The following is a 20,518-nucleotide window of genomic DNA, read 5'->3' on the forward strand; positions in this document are numbered from 1 at the left end:
ACCATTTGTTCACAAGTCCCCTTACTCCAAGTTCATCTAACTTATTTAACAATATGTTGTGGTCTACTGTATCAAACGCTTTGGTTAGGTCAAGAAATATACCTGTTGTGTAGTTCCCTTTATCTAATGCTTCTAGAATGTGTTTTATGAGGTGTGCTGTTGCTGATTCTGTGCTTTTCCCTGATCGAAATCCAAACTGGTCAACAGACAGTAAGTTGTATTTATTTAAATAACTCATTAGCCTATCTTTCATAATAGTTTCTAATATTTTTGCAAAGCATGATAGTAGAGAAATTGGCCTATAATTTTCAATTATTCCTGCATCACCTTTTTTGAAGAGAGGTAGTAATTTCGCATATTTTAAATAGTCTGGAAAGTAGCCCTGCTTGAAAGATTGATTTATAATATCAACTAAAGGTGGAAGTAGGCTCTTGACACAGTCCTTAATTATAAAAATGGGGACTTCATCCAGACCAGCTGAGTTTTTGTTTCTCAGTTTGCTGACTGCTTTATAGACTTCTTCCTGTGTTGTAGGGAATAACACCATTGAGTGTGATACACCATTATTTAGCTTTTTGACCTGAGGGGCTGTTAGAAAATTTTCCTGTAATTTTATTCCTATGCTACTAAAATAATCATTTATATAGTTTGCCAAATATATTGGGTCTTTTATTAGAGTCCCTTCCTCTTTGATTTTCAAGTTTGACAGATTTATTTTCCTGGTACCAGTTTCCTGCTTCACAATATTCCATACTGCCTTATTTTTGTTTTCAGCGGAGTGCACTATTTTGGAGTTATGAGCTCTCTTTGCTGCAAGCAATATTTTCCTATATGTTTTCCTATATCTTCTATAAAAGAGTGAGAAAGCAGGATTAGTTTGGTTGTGTTTAATGGAGCTCAGGTACTTTAGTGTTTCAGATGATTTTTTGATTCCTTTTGTGACCCACTTGCTTTTTCCTGCTGTTGATAATGGACATAATACTTTAGGAAATGTTTCTTCAAAATTTAATTTAAACAATGTCATGAAATTTTTGAATTTTTCATTTGCACCTACTTCTGAGTATACTGAGTCCCATGTTTGTCCTGCTATCTGTTTGGCAAACTCATGTCTATTTTTTTTAGAAAAAATTCGTCTGTAAATATTCATTTTCTTTGTTTCTTCTGGAGCCACTTTTATATTAATGATTTGAGCTGAGTGATCAGATAATCCTAGCTCTGCTACCACCACCTCACAGTTATCTTTGCCTAAATCTGTTAATACCTGATCAACAGCTGTCTTTGAGTATTTTGTTATTCTGGTTGCACTGTTAACCATTGGAACTAAATTGAAACTTTGAGCAAGACTTTGTAATGAGTCCCATGTAGAATCAGGATTCAGTTTATCAACATTTAGGTCTCCACATATGAGAATGTGGTTCTTTGCAGTGGATATCTTGTTAAGAACATGATTAAGTTTGGAGAAAAAGATGCTGAAGTCTCCACTAGGAGATCTGTATATACATAAGATAATCAAATTCCTACACCTGTATTGGTCCCTGATTTCAACTGCTGCCAGTTCAAAATGTTGCTCTTCACTGATTACACATAAATCGCTTCTGGTCTTATACTGATAATTTTGTTTTACATAAATACAACACCCTCCACACTTCATAGAAGTCCTACAGTATGCACACGCTAAATTATAAGACTGCAAGACTAACTGATTAATTTCTGCCTCATTGCACCAATGCTCAGTGAGACAAACAACTGAGCACTCTGTAGACTCCAGCTCCACTTCTAGCTGTTGGGTCTTATTTGCTAGGGAACATATATTTTGGTGAACAACTGTTAAGTAATTTTTTCCAGCACTATTTGCATTCCCACTTTTTTTCGTTTTAATGTCGTTCTGTTTTGGTTCAACTGCTTCCTTATTATGATTACACTCACGTTTTTTGTTTGCATATGGTATTCTTGGATAGTCAGCCCCTGCAGACCGTATTAGTTTCCCTTATTTTTTATAATTTTACATAAATCCAGGAGCATTTTAGTGAAAGTCATTGCACCTAGTCTGTTTAGGTGCAGGCCATCCCTACCCAGACATTTGTCGTCGAGAAATTTATTTGGGTCAACAAATACAACACCAAGTTCGTCGCACTGTTCCCTAATGCCAGTGTTTATTTTGTTTGTATACGCGTTACTCACAGATCTTCTTTGTAGAATTCCGTTGATAACAATTCTGGAGCTTGTAAACAAACCTTTGGCTGACCGAATTACATTACGAATATCATTTATGATTTCTTCTTGTCTGCTGCTTCTAATAGAGTTTGTCCCTACGTGAATTATCACGCCTTTAAAATTTGTGTTGGAATCATTGTTGTTTTGGTTGGATTTTTCCGTGTTCCTAATGTTGTTGAAATGTTTCACAATCTGCTGTGGTCGGATTCCAGGGCGAACCTCGACTTTACAGTTCGGAACCACTACATTTTTTAACATGGAATCGCCGATGACAAAGAAATCACTTTTGTCGATCTGTTTTGCTGGATTTCTTTCACATTTGTCTTTTTTCTTATACGTCACAGTTTTCCACTTATATTTGCTTACAGATTTACCGCACGAATCGTTTTCCGCTACTGTTTTCACTGGGATTTGCATATCCGAGTTTACATATGTTTGTTTACTCCCCAATAACGGAGTTTGCACGCGGGAGTTTCTTGAAATTCCACATGTTTCTCTTTCTGCCACTGTTTTTGCCGGAATATGCACATGTAAGTTTTCACGGTTTTGTTTTTTGCTCGCGAACGGAGTTTGCACAAAAGAGTCCTCAGATTTGTTTGTTTTGTTCTGTAATGGGTTTCCACATACGCAGCTTGCCGATTCACTTTTTAGCTTTGCGTTTTCTTCTTTCAGAGACTGAATCTCTTTTTTGAGAGTTCCGATATCACTTTGTAGCACTTTAATTATTTCTTCTTTTGACTTTATGGTATTTACAAGTTCTGATGTTTCCCACTGCAAACAGTCGGTGCATGTCCACGGAACTTCGTCACTAATGAATTTGAGGTTCACTTTTGCGCACTTCTCATGAAGCCAAAAATTGCACTTTACGCATAAGATTCCTTTTATCACACGTTTTCTGCATTGCTTACATGTAGAACCGCTGATTTTTTCCTTTTTGGTAGAGACAGACGTGTCGTTACACTTTTCATTCGGCGCCATCATGGGTCCAGCAAGAATTTTGACAAGTAGCGACACCTTGCCTCACTAATACTTTTGAAGTTCATTTGGGGGAGTTGGTTAATTGGTCCCATGTTCCTCATTAATGATCTCTGAGAAGAACTGTTTCTGCTGTTTGGTTGATGTGTCATTGTGTGCAGCTCCTGGGAGATCCAGAGGATGGTCTGGGTTCCAGTATCGCCGTTGTTCATTTATCACTAGCCAGGAATCATGTGTTGCTTAAAGAATGCTATGAATGTGAACAATTTTACCTCACAATATCTGGAGTATCAAAAAGATAGGAAGAACCATAAAAAGGTGAGGAAGTTTACCCAGCACCAATACTGATTTTGTTTTCCAAGGATGTTGCACCTCCCCAAGTAGCATTACAGGCCTTCTAAAGATTGAAAAATATAGACTAGGTGATGTCTGCATAGGAAAGCCTGCTGTATAGCTGTCTCAAGTATTCAGGTTATCATTGGTCATGTGATACCTCTTTAACCACAATTGGCAGCAGACTAAATAATTGTCTGGTTTCAGAAAACATAGACCAAATGGCAGCTCCCTATTCACTCCAGAACTTCCCCATGCGAGGTACTACTACTACTACTACTACTACTACTACTATAAAAAATACAGTGCCCTCCTAGTGCCAGGAGTGGCATTAAGACTGCATCCCTCAGTGTGTTGGAAAGGGGTTCTGTGTCCCCCTATTAGGTTGCAGCATAGTTGAAACAACCCTGGGCCAACCCACTTGTTGCCACACTTGTGTAGAGTATGCAGCATATGTTTTGCTGGGACACCCTTACTCATCCTCGATATGGTTCTGATCTCTCAACCCAAGTGATTTCCATATTTTTTGGAGCCTTGAAGAGAGACATCCATGGCTGTCAATTTGCTTCAGATGAAGAGGTGCATGCCTGGGTATAATCATGGTTCTGCAGGCAACTGCAAATATTTTTCCATGAAGACACTGGCCATTGTGTCTTACAGTGGAATAAATGTATTAACAGTTGTTGTTGTTGTGGTCTTCAGTCCTAAGAGTGGTTTGATGCAGCTCTCCATGCTACTCTATCCTGTGCAAGCTTCTTCACCTCCCAGTACCTACTGCAACCTACATCCTTCTGAATCTGCTTGGTGTATTCATCTCTTGGTCTCCCTCTATGATTTTTACCCTCCACACTGCCCTCCAATACTAAATTGGTGATCCCTTGATGCCTCAGAACATGTCCTACCAACCGATCCCTTCTTCTAGTCAAGTTGTGCCACAAGCTCCTCTTCTCCCCAATTCTATTCAACACCTCCCCATTAGTTATGTGATCTACCCATCTAATCTTCAGCATTCTTCTGTAGCACTACATTTCGAAAGCTTCTATTATCTTCTTGTCTAAACTATTTATCGTCCATGTTTCACTTCCATACATGGCTACACTCCATACAAATACTTTCAGAAACGACTTCCTGACACTTAAATCTATACTCGATGTTAACAAATTTCTCTTCTTCAGAACGCTTTCCTTGCCATTGCCAGTCTACATTTTATATCCTCTCTACTTCAACCATCATCAGTTATTTTGCTCCCCACATAGCAAAACTCCTTTACTGCTTTAAGTGTCTCATTTCCTAATCTAATACCCTCAACATCACCTGACTTAATTCGACTACATTCCATTATCCTTATTTTGCTTTTGTTGATGTTCATCTTATATCCTCCCTTCAAGACACTATCCATTCCGTTCAACTGCTCTTCCAAGTCCTTTGCTGTCTCTGACAGAATTACAATGTCATCGGCGAACCTCAAAGTTTTTATTTCTTCTCCATGGATTTTAATACCTACTCCGAATTTTTCTTTTGTTTCCTTCACTGCTTGCTCAATATACAGATTGAACAACATCAGGGAGAGGCTACAACCCTGTCTCACTCCCTTCCCAACCACTGCTTCTCTTTCATGCCCCTCAACTCTAATAACTGCCATTTGGTTTCTATACAAATTGTAAATAGCCTTTCGCTCCCTATATTTTGCCCCTGCTACCTTCAGTTATGGAGATTATTTTTGACATAGTAAACAGTTTACTTACTTTTTTTCTGTCTGTCTTGTTTTGACTTTACTATCTCTTATATTTTATTGTAACTAGATACCTTGCCATGATGAGTCTACTATGCTGACTGCAGCTTCCAGTTAAAGAAGGAGCAGTTAAGAAATTCCTCATTCACAGAACAAAAACATCTATTGCCTTGTCAATTATGGCATTTTGCTTCTGTGAAAGTGATTTCTGGCCAGCTATAGTTGTCTCTCTGGTTAAAAGTTCTGTGATTGTGTTGTTTCTCATGTTCAACTGTAGAGTATTATTTCAGATTGGCTCAGTAACTGGGCACTTTCCACCATGTTCAGAAATGTTTCTCATAGTTACCCATGCAGTGGTGGACTTGGTGATATGATTTTGGTGTTAAGCAAGGCACGTCACAATCTCTCCCTGTTCTTAATAATTTGGCTGTAACTACCAGATAAATTGCAATATTTTCTCCAGTTAATTGGCATTTTAATTAAATCAGAGCATTATGCCAGTCCTTATTTGCAGAGCCACACTCCTAATTTAACCAAAAGTCAATCTCTCTGTCTTTGCCAATTTTGGTGACTTCCTTTCGGGCACTGTTCAGTCTGTTAGGTGATTCTAGGTTGGGAAGTTGGCACAGGTGTGCATATAGTTTTCCACTTTCCTTTGAGAAGAAACTGTAAGAGCTGGAGAGCCTAATTTGAAATTAATGACAGATGACAACCCCATAGGAATACTGAAACACACCGTCCATCCCATCTCTAGAAAAAACCTCTGGGGCAGAGGGGTTAGAGCACCATAAAATGCCATGTACAAATTAAGTTGAGAAGTATGTTTGTCATGATGCTGATTTATGAACTAAAATAGCTACAAACACACTCAACTTTCATGTCGTCATGACTTACACGATATAAAATCAATGCGTACTCTCATAATTACCAATATTTCACTTAGCGTTAAGACTGTCAACACAGACATGGATATTAAAGCAATGAGGCCATGTAAATGGAGGTAAAATCAGTCTTTCTGTTACTGAGTTGCTGTGTTTCCCTTACTGTCTCACCTTACTGAACTTCCTGTGAATTGCTGGTTCACCATGTATGGTCATAGTAACGATGCCAGATTTATTCTCAGGACCAGGTGTGGTCACATTGTGGAGGGTGCCTTTACCTGGCTTGATTATTTTCTGCAGGCTGTTAGGCTGCAAGCCCTCACTTGGACTAGACTTCAGGCAGCTAACTGAAAAGCATCCTTTATTAAAATGTTCTTGTAATTTTTTAGAATTTCTTGTCATTTTGGTGACACTTACTTTTAATTTCATTGCATGTCAGTTAAGAAGTTTTGTAATTGATATGTAGAGAAATATAAATGCTTTTAATAAAATATTCAACGGGTTGCATTGTGGGATGGGGGCCTCATGACCATCTGTGACTGTCATTCCCCTTTCCCCTGAAAACTACTCATGGTTGTACCAGTATAAAATATGTTTAGAAACTGCTGCCAAAGTAGATGTTTAGGTAATTGGTAACCACATTTAGATACAAGAAGAGAAGAGGATCTACATAGATTTTGTAGAGACCATTGAATCCGCAGATGGATCCACAGGGTATAAAATGTCATATGCGCTATTTAAAACAGTGTAAAGTTATTCGTGAATGAAGGCAGTGCACACACAATTCTACAATACTATAAAAACTACTGTATATTTGTATCTTTTCAACTCCTTCCTTTTTTCCCTCCTATAGATAGCATACTGAAGATATCTTGCATTAGTATAACATTTTTTTGTAATATGGGGTATTGCTGTGCACATATCCATGATGATTCCTAGTTCCATAAATAACTTGGATTGATGCTATAAGTGCTTAATTAGACAAACATGGTTTGGTGAATCTATCAATAATTATTTTATTTCTCTAAACTACTATCCCATTGTAGGTAAATGGCTATTTGTATATTAAGTCCACGCCTTATTTGCAGAAAATAATAGACGAAAATAAAACAAACTTTCCAGGTCTTTACTTAAGCACTGTGTAATGATAAAATAATAAGATCTTTGCACAGCAAAAAATATATATCTTTGGTTGTTAGGTCTGCTGAAAGTGTTTGTTGATAGTGGTTCAATGCGTGTGCCAACCGTGCACGTCAGTGTCAGGTATAGTGATTCACGGACAAAATTGGAACGGAAGCATGGGTGTTGTCAGTTTTTAAATAGTTCTGTGTTTCCTTGTCTTTTATTTCGAGGGGCTGTATTGCTCGTAATATACTAAGAGGCCGAAAACTACAAAGTTTTTGTCTCTGAAGGTACTGGCCTCAACGAGCCCAACAGAATTGTGGAAGTATAGTGTATACGGCATGGAAAATTTACTGGAACACGAGCGAACAGCTGGTGGTGTACCAAGTGTGTCACCAGATGTGAAAATTAACATAGAAGGCAGAACGGAAAATAGTCTTACGACAAGTAATGTGGACAATATTCTTTTGTCAGAAGGTGACAACAATCGGAATCCCGCCGGAAAACCATCGAAAGACCTAAATGCAGCGTTTATTCAGAAGGAAAGTGCAACAACAGATGCTTTAGGAAGTGCGAAAAGAAAGCGTAATAATAGTTCAGAAAGTTTAAGTAATGCTGATGAAGTAGAAGGGGAAGGTAAGTATATATATTTTTGACACTTCTCATTCAGAACTGGTATTACACCATAACGGTTGTTAGGAAGTGGGCACATGTTTGGGCTTGGTTACATTAGTGAACATTTCGTGATTATTGTTAACACCCGTAACGAATAAGATCATTCAAGAATGTGAAACGAATCGAGGTTGACATTAATAAGCGAAAGACGCCTCTGTCTGACAACAAATTACGTATACGATTACCGATGTTTGTTATTAATAGGTAGCCTTTGAAATATACTTCTACTAAACCAAAATGACAATTTCTTGCTTGGCATAAAAGAATCTGAGCAGAAAACAGAACAAAATTAAAGATAGCCTAGTTAAAAACCAATGCTACAACGAATAGGAAGCAATGACAGCTTAGAATACAGACAGTAAAACTCCAAGGTGAAATCTGGACAATTCCTTGACCAGTACTATTTTTAAGAAAGGTAGAAAAATAACACTATTTATTAAATAATAGTAATGTACATCTAAGTCATGTAAGTGGTGGCATTTCTTGCACACAACTTTTCGTAAATTTACTACTGACGGTGAAAAAAATGTTACTACCGTCTGAATTTGTGAACTGAATACCGAGATTGCATGTGTAACCGAACGTTGGCTTCACAAGACTATGTTAGGTCAACTATGTTCCTGTATGCAAACTTGCCATTTATTTATTGCAGAACCAATAGTGTGATGGAACAGCTATTTTTGAAAAGGATTATTTAAATTTTACAGCAGTAGAAAAGTATCAAAACCCGACAAGAAATAAGTATGTGAACTATCTGTAGCTAAATGATATAAAATGTGATGAAATGAAATCGGTTGTGTGTGGATGTTTAAATGTGGTCTATTTGCAAGATTTTGATTATAGAAATGAGATGTTAAATATAGCCTGCAGTTTTGGTTTTATACAGACAGTAACTCTCCAACGAGAATTGCTGTCAAAAGTGTAACTGCTGTTGACGAAATTTTTGTAAGACTATGTGACCTTAACTATAACACCAACATTATAAATTTAGGTTACAGTGATCACAAAGCTCCTGTCCTTTGAACTAAACACTGACAGTAAATGTGGGCCAAGAACTAAAATAATTGATCGGTGAGAGTTCAGTGATGACAGTATCAGAGTGTTCAATTTTATACTGTCAGGGCAAACATGGGACGATGTCTGCTGTAAAACTGAAGTCAATAGCGTATTTGACAGTTTCCGCAATGTGTATCTGGGTCATTCCATGGTAATTCATGCTACAAAGTGGTGTTTATATTATAGGTTTTGGACGATTAATAGAAGGAAATGGTTCTGTTAAATATTTTTTACACCTCAAAACATTCTTTATACAGAATGCTCTATAAACCTATGTCACAATAATTGTTACATTACTACATTTATAAAACCATATCTTATAATTATTCTTGGTAACTCAAGTTACATTTCCAAGAAATGGCTTTTGCATATGATACATTTCTTGTAAGTTTTACACACAATACCAGAAGATCTTACAAGTGTTTTATCAAAGTTCCAAACATTTAATCTCCAATAAAATAAATATTAAAACATAATGAACAAGTAACTCGCGTTGCAACATATGGTAACTGACGTTACATTGTCACAGATCAGTCAAACTTGAAATAACCATGGGAATTTACAACACTTGGAGTGTTCACTTTTCTGATAGGCTTGTCTTTAGTGTAGTATATCTCATCTATAATTTTAGGCCACTTCCAAAACTTCCCATCTTTCATCATAACATCAACTATAAACTCACAATTTCCAATTTTATTAACATTACCCGAAAATATGAATTGTCACATTTTACCACCATCCAGTCATCTACTTGTATATCTAGTGATTTTTCTGTTCTGTTAGTGTTTTCCTCTGCAGCTGATGTAGCGGTGTGTCCTACAACTGAATTATTATAGAGTTCCAAGTGATTAATTTTAGAAATGTTCAAGAAAGGTTTGCTGTTCTTGATTAAGTCAGAGAGATGTAATTTTTTGCTTCTTTGGCTAAAGTCTTATTCACCCATTAGAACTGTTATCACATTAGAAGAAGAATTCAACAATGCTTTTACATAAATCTTTTGCATTGTTTACAACACATGTCCTGCTTTTCACATGAGACCAAACTTGGCATTTGACAGCCCCACCAATTCCATCCACTGGCCCCTTCCCATGAGAAGTTGCAAAGCACTTCCATGTAGTTCTTTTGGCATGACTCTTACTCTTACTTAGAACTTTTATAGCCTCTGCAATATATCTTTTTTAAACTGGGAAGCAGGAGCATCTGACCACATTGTAACTTCTCTAATATTTTTTGGCAGTTCTTCAAGAAATCTATCAACATAGGGAATGACAGTGTTTTTTGTGTGGTCCATATTATCAGATACCAACACGTAGGAGTGAGAAGTACCTGATTGCTAAATCATGGCAGTAAAAATACTAATTTGATTCTGCTGCCAATGTGCACATTGAATTTCGTCTTACACATGTAAAATTTTCAGAAAAATAGATTTGCATCATGGCAGTTGGCATCACAGAAGGCAGTGATTGATTATCACTCTGATAGTTCTTGGATTGTTCTCTCTTAAAGTAGCAGTGCTCTAAAAATTTAAGTCCCATGGTAAGAATATGATCAATAAGATTCTGTAATGTACCTTCTTCATCTACTTTCAAAATTCTGCCATCACTCTTCTGCTACACATACTATTTCATGCCGTACTCCTGTACACCAGTATATAAATCAAGAAGTTTGACTACCAGTAAATCTTTACATTTCATTCACTTTCCCATCCAACAATTGGCTGTATGCTCTGCACATAGAAAAAATTCTGGCAAGTTACTGGTGTACTTAGGTATTTGAGGTACTGTGCTATGAAGAGAGTTAATAGCGCAGATGAAAATCTCATTTCTGCAGACAGACACACACACACACACACACTCTCTCTCTCTCTCTCTCTCTCTCTCTCTCTCTCTCTCTCTCTCTCTCTCTCTCTCTCTCTCTATGTGGAAGTTTATTGGCAAGCATGACATGTTTGGGTCTTAATCCTGCGAATTTACTTTTACCAATCACTTTGCCATTTTCTTCACAAAACATTGCATGGGCTTCTTTCAAAGAAAACATCAAGTGTTGTGACTGTAAAAAATGAGAAAGGTAAGAGTAAGTTGCAAGTACAATGTCTTTGCGTCCAGGGGCCTGTCTGCTAATGTCATCCCTTTCATAGAATATGCTCACTGCACTTACTATTTCATCACTTATTTTTTGTTTAGAGATTCTTTCTACTTCTAAAGGTTCAACAAATGTATGATACAATGATCTAATAACACATTTTTGTTTCTGGGTGATGCAGGAAGTACACGTTTCACTTTTGATATGGGTCATTCCATGTCAAACCAACCAATTGTACTACTTGATTTGAACCATGACCCCTCAGATTTGGACGATTTTTTTTATTTATTTATTTTTTATTTATTTATTTATTTATTTATTTTTTTTCAGGTAATGTGCCCACTAACACTAGTTTAAATTTGAGATTTCATATTTTTCTAATCTATGGTTTTTGGGTTTCAAGGTTTTAAAAATAAAAAAAACTCCGTTTTTGATCAAATGATGATTGTTTTAAAATTCTGTAGCTCAAAAACTATACAACCTAGAGAGATCAAACTTGCACCATTGTTTTCCTCTATAAATTCCCTTCAATTTGATATGTAACATGACTATGCTACCTAAATATGAAAATTTAAACTACTCCAAAATACGTACCCTCGGATTTTTTTATAAAAATTATAAGTGTTGTCCAGTCTAACTGACTAAATGCATGCAAAATTTCAAGATGGGATCTCAATGGGTTCTTGTATAAAATAATATTTTACTATCGCAACACACACTAGTGAGGTGAAAAGCAGACTATTTCTACGCTATGAATACTAAGGTAGGCCTATGGAATTCTAACAAACTTAAATTATTATGTTAGCCTTTTTATGCAACATTACCCTCTTATTATTTGTTAATTCATTAAATGATATAGTGTTGTTTTAATTTAATGTTCATGATTCTTTTAACTATGCATCAGAAGGTTGTGAACACATTTTAATTGGTAATATATGTGCTACAAGTTAAAATTTTCAATAAAGCCACTCACCTTCATCCTTAGTTGTAAATGGCAGAGATTATCTTTTTCTTGGTTTTCCAGGTGTTATTTGTAATCATTTGCAACAAGTTCCTTATATTAGAAATTGGCATGTAAGTAATCTCACATGGGAAAAAGATTAACTTGTTGATATTTGCATGGATAGAACTGTATTTCGAATACCAATTGGTATTTACAACAAGGTTGTAAATAAGAACCACATTTCAAGTGCAAAAAATAAAATGAAAGCTGTCTCGAAGGCTATTGGAGCAGAAGCTGGCACAGAATGGTCTTCATCAAAGGGGCTGGATGGTGTTCCAGATTACATATTCAAAAACTCCTCTCATTATGCAATAAAACCACTAAAGTATGTTGTAAACATATCCTTATCAACTGAAATCTTTCTCGGAAGTGTAAAAGCAGCTAACGTAACTCCTTTGTTCAGAAAAAAGGGGACACTGAAAATGTAAAAAACTGTTTTGCAGCATCGCAACTCATTGTTTTCTCAACAATAGGTTTCAAAGCTACACTACAAAAAAATTCATTACTGTCACCAAATCAGCATGGCTTCAGCAAGTCCAAATCTTCATTAGGCCTAACAGCTATGTATGAGTACTTAGCTCTTTTTAAAGCACTGAATGCTCGTATTTTTGTAGGTCTCTCAAAAGCATTTGACATAACTGACCATGACCTTTTTTAGTCACAAATTAGCTCAAAATGGTGTCGGAGGGATCCCAAATCAGTGTATAAGGTCTTACCTAGAAGACAGGCAGCAGATGGTGATTTTGAGGTATGATAACATTAAAGAAAATGTCATTATATCAACAACATCACATCTATCCAATAAATCATCAATAAAGTGTGGAGTGCCACAAGGCTCTTTGCTAAGAACTTTATTTTTCCTTCTTTGTATTGATGATTTTAAATGACCGTATTAAAGTGAAAAAAAAAATCTTACATAATGGCGGTGAAGACACTGTGCAAGTTCGAAAAATCACAGAAAATGCCTGGGAAATGACAACAGTAGTAAAACACTGCGTGTTATCACACCTCAAAGAAAGGAGACAAACACCCAACATCAAAGCCATTACAAGTTGTAGATTGTGCAGCAGACCACAGCTACCAACATAAACATTCAGTAGTTTCATGTAAGAAAGGAAATGAAGTAGTCCACCGAAGATAGCACAAAAAAGTGTTGCAACAAATCTGGGTGAGACAAAATTCCAACGGTCTCTTGCATAAGGCAGGATTCCTCATCCAACAGTTAAATTATTCAGCAGCCCACCTAATGAATTAAAATTGCAGCAACATAAAAATATTTAAATATGTAATGAATCAAATGGACCGAATAAATGAAATTAAATGTCAGATCAGGTGGAAGTTTACTAGTGTGTTATGTTCTTATTTTTTGTAGTCGACGGAAAATTACATTAGGTAAGTACAAACAAACCAAATTGTATTCTATGAAAAACGAGTGTGTGTGTGTGTGTGTGTGTGTTGATAACAAAAGCTTTCATATTTTTCATATGAAAGTGAATTTGCTGAGGAAGCCACTACTGTTTATGCCATTTCTTCTCATTTTCTGCCCTACTGTTAGATGATTTGGAAATGATTAATCTACGTTACCCTTTACTTACTGAATCATTTTTTCATTGTGATGCAGTGTAACAAACTAGATTCTTCATACAGTTATTTCCAAATGATTAAAACTTTTAATGCATGTTAAAACTCACATTACCCAGTGTTTCACTAGCAGGCACATAAAATGGACACGCTAGTGATAACCCTTTTTGCTGTTAACTGTACATACTGAGCAGCTCCCAATACCTTGTCACATTTACATTTAAACGCTGAGACCCATACTACACTGGGAAAGAATTTTGTCAAATATTTCTTATAAAAGACATTTTAGAACATATTTGACAGTGTACTGGAGTATTTTTATCATAACTTTTTTAAATGTTGAAGCATTGTCCTAGCTTTCATAAAAGGTCTGTCAAACATCTTTGACAGTGTAATATAGAGCTAGTGACCTACCCATGACCAATTTCACAGCATATCTAGGTACATAGCCTTTTTCGTAAAGAAGCCATCAATAATTCAAATTTCATTTAGTGCAGTTAATTAATGATTCCATTTTTTATACTTCCCTTGCATGTCTCATCTTGGTAATACTGGTGTCCAAGATTTGTATGTTGGCATAAGAAATGTTCGTGTAGTATCATCTTGTTTAGTGCGTATTTTGTCACCTACGGTGTAATAATATATGAATATTATTGTGGTAAGGAAATGCCAAACCCTTCTGCCTCTACATCACAAATGACAACATCAAAAATTTGTGAGTGAGTTGTAGTTAGATACATAGTTTTTCTGTTTATAACGGAGGTGAGATAGTGAAGTTTGGTCCTCCTCAGTTTAAAGTGAATAGGCAGACATGTTAAATATATGCTATGTCTTTACACACAGTTGTAGTTGTCACTTGGCTAATATTTTTAAGCACCGGCATCACATTTCCTGAAAGACTGTTGAAGCTGTTTTAGCTTAAGCAGAGGAAGACTGTGGTACAGTTTGGAAGTACTTAAGCTGCAATCAAAATAATTGTGTGGCTTAATTAGTGAAGTATAAAGTGACAGTGATAGAAGAAACAGAAAAAGTCGAATAGATCTCTTGTATTTTCTAATTACCCATTCTGTGTCATTCACCAGCCATAACTGGACAGACAGCATCAAGTTTACATTAATATTAGTACAGTAAAATGATATAATGTTGCAGTTCAAACTATGACATTAAAATGAACACTATAAAATATAAAGTTAAGAATTAGATTACAATATACTTTACAGTAAAAAGATAATCAGTATTAGAACACAGTGTAGTAAAATATCAGAATTGCTGTTTTGATTATCACTTGAGCTCCAGCTGAGATAGGCACTGTTTTATTACCAGAGAAGCATTCTTCAGTACTGTACAATGGTTACTCATTTAATATGCAAAATAAAATTCTAAATTGTTTGATGAGTAATGACTGAATATTGTTAAGTAGAGGATGAACAATGTTAGTGCCACCAATGGGATGCCAATGTGTGCCTTAGTTGACAGACATGTTGACCTGTCTATACTGCCTTTATAGTGAGTGCTGTATTGATGAACTTCTTTTCTCTTTCTGTGGGTCTTATTATTTGTCTTTGAGTGAACTGAGTGACTGAAAACAGTCAGGTCTCTTAAACTGGTTTGCAGTGGTCTTTTTTTGAGATACTTGCCCCATTGCTTTCTTTTTCAATAAAAGCACATTCTTGCAGTCTCCAGATGGCTGCACAGTAACAGCCACAGCTGTTGTAGCTGTGGAACATTGCTTGGGCTACTGTTAGTAGATACTGTTATTTTAATTTTTTATTTTACACGTCTAGTTCCATAGGATGAAATCGAGGAGTGAATCTCCAAGGTCATCAAATGTGTCAGTACATGAAATTACAACAGCCAAAAAAGACAAGCCATAAGTTTAAGTAAACACTATCAACCATATAACATAGGAATCAGCTTAATTTTTCAAGAAAAACGTAGACAGAATAGAAGGAAATTTTTCAGTCTCATTTGAAGTGTGTGGATTACTGCTGAGATTTTTGAATTCTTGTGATAGCTTATTGAAATTGGATGCAGCAGTATATTGCACACCTTTCTGCACAAGTCAAGGAAATGCGATCCGAATGCAGATTGAACTGCTCATTTCAGAGCTAAAAATATTCTTTGATAATAGTAAGGGTTACCCCAAAATATAATACCATACGACATAAGCAAATGAAAATAAACAAAGTAGACTAATTTTTGTGCCTTGTGGTCATTTACATCAGATATCGTTTGAATTGGGGAGGGGGGGGGGCGGCAGCATTAAGTCTTTGAATGAGATCTTGAGCTTGGGCTTGCGTGGCAATTTACTGAACACCTAGAAATTTGAACTTTTCAGTTTAATTAATCATATGCCCATTCTTTGAAATTAAAACGTGTTTTGTTGAATTGTGTGCTAAAAATAGTAAACACTGGATCTTATTGTGATTTAGCGTTAGTTTATTTTCTACAAGCCATGTACTTACAAGGGAACCTCCCCATCGCACCCCCCTCAGATTTAGTTATAAGTTGGCACAGTGGATAGGCCTTGAAAAACTGACCACAGATCAATCGAGAAAACCGGAAGAAGTTGTGTGGAACTATGAAAAAAATTAGTAAAATATACAAACTGAGTAGTCCATGCGAACATAGGCAACATCAAGGACAATGGGTCTCAAGGAGCGCCGTGGTCCCGTGGTTAGCGAGAGCAGCTACCAAACGAGAGGTCCTAGGTTCAAGTCTTCCCTCGAGCGAAAAGTTTAAATTTTTATTTTCAGTTTATGTGACAAACGCTTATGTTTTCACACTTTTTTGGGAGTGATTATCACATCCACAAGAAAACCTAAATTGGGCGAGGTAGAAGAATCTTTTTACCCATTCACCAAGTGTACAAGTTAGGTGGGTCGACAACATATTCCTGTCATGTGACGCATATGCCGTCACCAGTGTCGTATAGAATATATCAGATGTTTTCCTGTGGAGGAATCGGTTGAAGTATGACCTTGCGATCAAATGTATTCGGTTCCCATTGGAGAGGCACGTCCTTTCGTCTACTAATCGCACGGTTTTGCGGTGTGGTCGCAAAACACAGACACTAAACTTATTACAGTGAACAGAGACGTCAGTGAACGAACGGACAGATTATAACTTTGCGAAAATAAAGAAAGTAAAATTTTCAGTCTAGGCAAGACTTGAACCAAGGACCTCTCGTTCCGCAGCTACTCACGCTAACCACGGGACCACGGCGCTCCTAATGCTACAGTCTCCTTGATGTTGCATATGTTGCGCATGGACTACTCAGTTTGTATATTTTACTAATTATTTTCATAGTTCCACACAACTTCTTCCTGTTTTCTCGATTAATCTGTGTCCAGTTTTTCAAGGCCTATCCACTGTGCCAACTTATAACTAAATCTGAGGGGGGTGCGATGGGGAGGTTCCCTTGTTAGTTCATGAACTACCCTGTTTGAAACACAGCCATTGTTGCATACAACATCCTTTACTACCAAACTAGTGCATTAAACAAACAGAAATATTTTACAGTTACCTGTGATACTCTAATATTACGGGCATATCATTTATATAAATAAGGAACAGGAGTGGCCCCAATACTGATTGCTGGTGCATCCCCAATTGGCCGTGCCCCACCCAGGCTCCACATCACAGCCATTCTCAACACTGTGAAACAATGTGAATAATGACCTTTTGCTGTCTGTTGTTAAAGTAAGAGGTGAACCAATTGTGAGCTACCCTCCGTATTCCATAATTGTCCAACTTCTGGAGCAATATTCTGTGATCAACACAATCAAACGCCTTAGTTAAATAAAAAAAATCTGCCTAGAGTTCGAAACCTTTTGTTTAACCAATCCAATACATCTTGGAGAAAAGATAATATAGCATTTTCAGTTGTTAAACCACTTCTAAAGCTGAACTGTGCATATGATAGCAAATTATGTGATATAAAATGATCAGTTATCCTTACTTTTCAATAACTTGAGCAAACACTGATGGCATAGAAATAGGTCTAAAAATTATCTACATTATCCCTCTTTACTACTGAGTACTTCAATCGTTCAGGAAACTGACCATTCTTAAAGGAAACATTACAAATACGGCTAGGTACAGGGCTGACATGTGGAGCACAGTACTTTAATATTCTGCAAGGCATTCCATCATATCCATGAGAGTCTTTAGTCTTCAGTGATTTAATTATTGACTCAATCTCCCCCTTGCCAGTACCACAGAGGAGTATTTCAGACATCAGTCTTGGAAAGGCATTTTCCAAGAGTGTTCTATGATTGCCTGTAAAAACTGAGTTTTTATTTAATTCACCAGCAGTGCTCAGAAAATGATTGTTAAATGCTGTACATATATCTGACTTGTCGGTAACAGTAACCACACTTTCTTCGTAACTGACTTTATAGTTGTAATTTTATCCTGTGAATTAGCTATTGTTTTTGTGTACCACACACTTGTTGCCTTCCTAATAACATTTCTAAGTACCTTACAATACTGTTTGTAATGGGCTACAGTTGCTTGATTGTGACTTATTCTAACATTTTGATTTAATTCCCACTTTGCTCTACATGATATCCCACTAGTCAGCTACCCAGACTGCCTCTTACTGCTAGTCCTCTGTTTAGAGCATTCTACTGGAAAGCAATTCTCTAAGAGCATGAGAAATGTGTTAAGGAAAGCACTATATTTGTCATCTTTGTTATCGGCATTGTAAATATCGTGCCACTCTTGTTCATTAACGAGGTTTAAAAACACTCTGTTGCTGCTGATTAGCTATCCTACACAGTTTGTAATCATATATAACATTTTCTTGAGTACAAAAGCCTTTTAGTATTAAAATTTGTGCATCACGGCCATTCACCCTTTTACTAGCAGAATGCCCATCTAGTAATGAAGAATGAATAAAAATATTGTCTACGGCTCTGCTACTGTTCCCCTGCTTCATGGTTGGAAAAAAAACACAATCTACATCAGATCATATGAGTTTAGGAGATCTACCAACATCATTTTTCTTGCACAATCATATACAAAATTAATATTGAAGTCACTACATATTGATAATTTTTGGTACTTCCTATAAAGTGAACCATGAACCCTCTCTAGCTTGAGCAGAAATGCTCTGAAGTCAGAATTAGGGGACCTATAAAAAACAATTAGAAGCTTAGTTTCACGAAATTCAACTGTCCTTGCACAACATTCAAATACCTGTTCAGTGCAGTGCTGTGATACGTCTATGGACTCAAATGGAATACTGTTTTTTGTGTTCAAGGCTACTCCCCCACTCTGCAAAGAACTACTTGAAAAACAGCCAGCTAATCTGTATCCTGGTACAGGAAGCCTCTGAATTGTCAAATTACTTAAGTGGTGCTCCGATAAACCGGTAATGCCCGAGGCAACATCTATGAACAGTTCACTAACTATTTCTCTAATACTTGTTATATTTTGATGAAATATGCTGATTCCTTCTCTACTTGGATACCTGACCTCCTCTGAAGGTGATTCCTTTGTTAAAGGGACTTCCTTTAAGCAGATATACTTATCAGCTGACTTCTGTCTAAAAAAAAAAAAAGAAAAAAGAAAAAAAAGTGCAATCTAACACCACTTACTTACTGCAGGAATTTTTCCTAAATGATCCCACCAGCACCCACTACACTGTCACCTATAAGCTTTACCAGCCTTCCCTTCCTACACATACCGAGGAGCAAGCCATGCCTGGTGAAACTCAACCTATTGATACTCAGCTAGCACCACCGCAATGTGAGCCATGCCCTCCGGCCTCCGCCATCAGTGCTCTCTCCAGCCTCATGTTAACACATCTTCCTGCAACAAGATGATGCTGATCATGGTGCTGAAACAGTTGCACAAAGTGCACATAGTGCTACCAGTTTGAGTAGCTATCTTGACCAGGTCACCACATACACCATATTCCCCGACCCTAACAAGACTATTCCCTGCTCCACCCACAATCTCTACCTGATCCTCTTTCATAAAATTCCTACATAACTTCCATATGTTGTCAGTCACTTGAGCCAACCCTACACTAGGCTTCACAATGCTGGTGACCTGGTACTCACTCCCCAACACTTCCTGGCAACTGCTGGCCCACACCTCTACTGTGTGAATTATCTAGCAGCACAATCTTCTTCTTTCTGTTAGAATTTGCAACTAGGCTTCCTAATTTCTGAGGACTGCTGCATATTTCCTACACCTACACCTAGAAGAGGCTCACCTCCTCTCAACTCTGACAGTTAGTCAAATCTATTGCATAAACACAAAGTACAACTGTGTGAATATCTCCTTCTCCTAGCTACCAAGTGCCAGTTTCCATTCCCCAGCACCCTTGACCCTCCTCAACCTATGTAGTTCCTCCTTTGTGTCGTGTAACTGCATCGGAAAGGTCCAGATCTTACATTCCTGCTCCTTTATAAACTTAATTCTACTACAAATTCTGCATTCCCAAGAGAGGATCTTGCTAGAATGCCCACTGGCTTCCCCACTGCATAACCCTCCTCATGAAAATACTTTGAACACATCCAACACCATAACCCACTACTCACAAACCTACGAAAAATCCCACACTTCTCACTGTTGGTAAAATTTTAACAGTTACTGAAAAAACTAAATGCTTACGTTACATTCTCCCCTTTTGAGAACAAAGTTGTATCGTCTGCAAACTGGAGGTATGCCCATTGGTTTCTTATGTCATTAATGAAAATTAAGAACAAGAGAGGCCCTATTATTGGTCCATGTGGCATATCGTGTTTTAACTTCATTTCAACTGAGGCTGCTCGTCTCCTTGCACTGATACAATATGTTGTCTGTTATTTAGATAAAATTCAGTTATTATTAAATTGTCTTTCCCGAATC

The 20,518-nt window shown here is 36.9% G+C and overlaps 1 protein-coding gene across 1 annotated transcript in view; it reads left to right on the top strand.

Annotated features, from left to right (window-relative positions):
- Window positions 1–7,344: 7,344 nt before the first annotated feature.
- The window catches only part of LOC126245744 (traB domain-containing protein), a 198,789-nt gene continuing 185,615 nt past the window's right edge, over window positions 7,345–20,518 (top strand). The window contains exon 1 of the mRNA XM_049948341.1: window positions 7,345–7,893. Within this exon, the coding sequence (XP_049804298.1) occupies window positions 7,599–7,893 (295 nt within the window). The 5' untranslated portion in view covers window positions 7,345–7,598. The remainder of the gene's footprint in view (window positions 7,894–20,518) is intronic.

This window comes from Schistocerca nitens, chromosome 1 (assembly GCF_023898315.1).
Source record: "Schistocerca nitens isolate TAMUIC-IGC-003100 chromosome 1, iqSchNite1.1, whole genome shotgun sequence".
Classification (NCBI taxonomy): Eukaryota; Metazoa; Arthropoda; class Insecta; order Orthoptera; family Acrididae; genus Schistocerca; species Schistocerca nitens.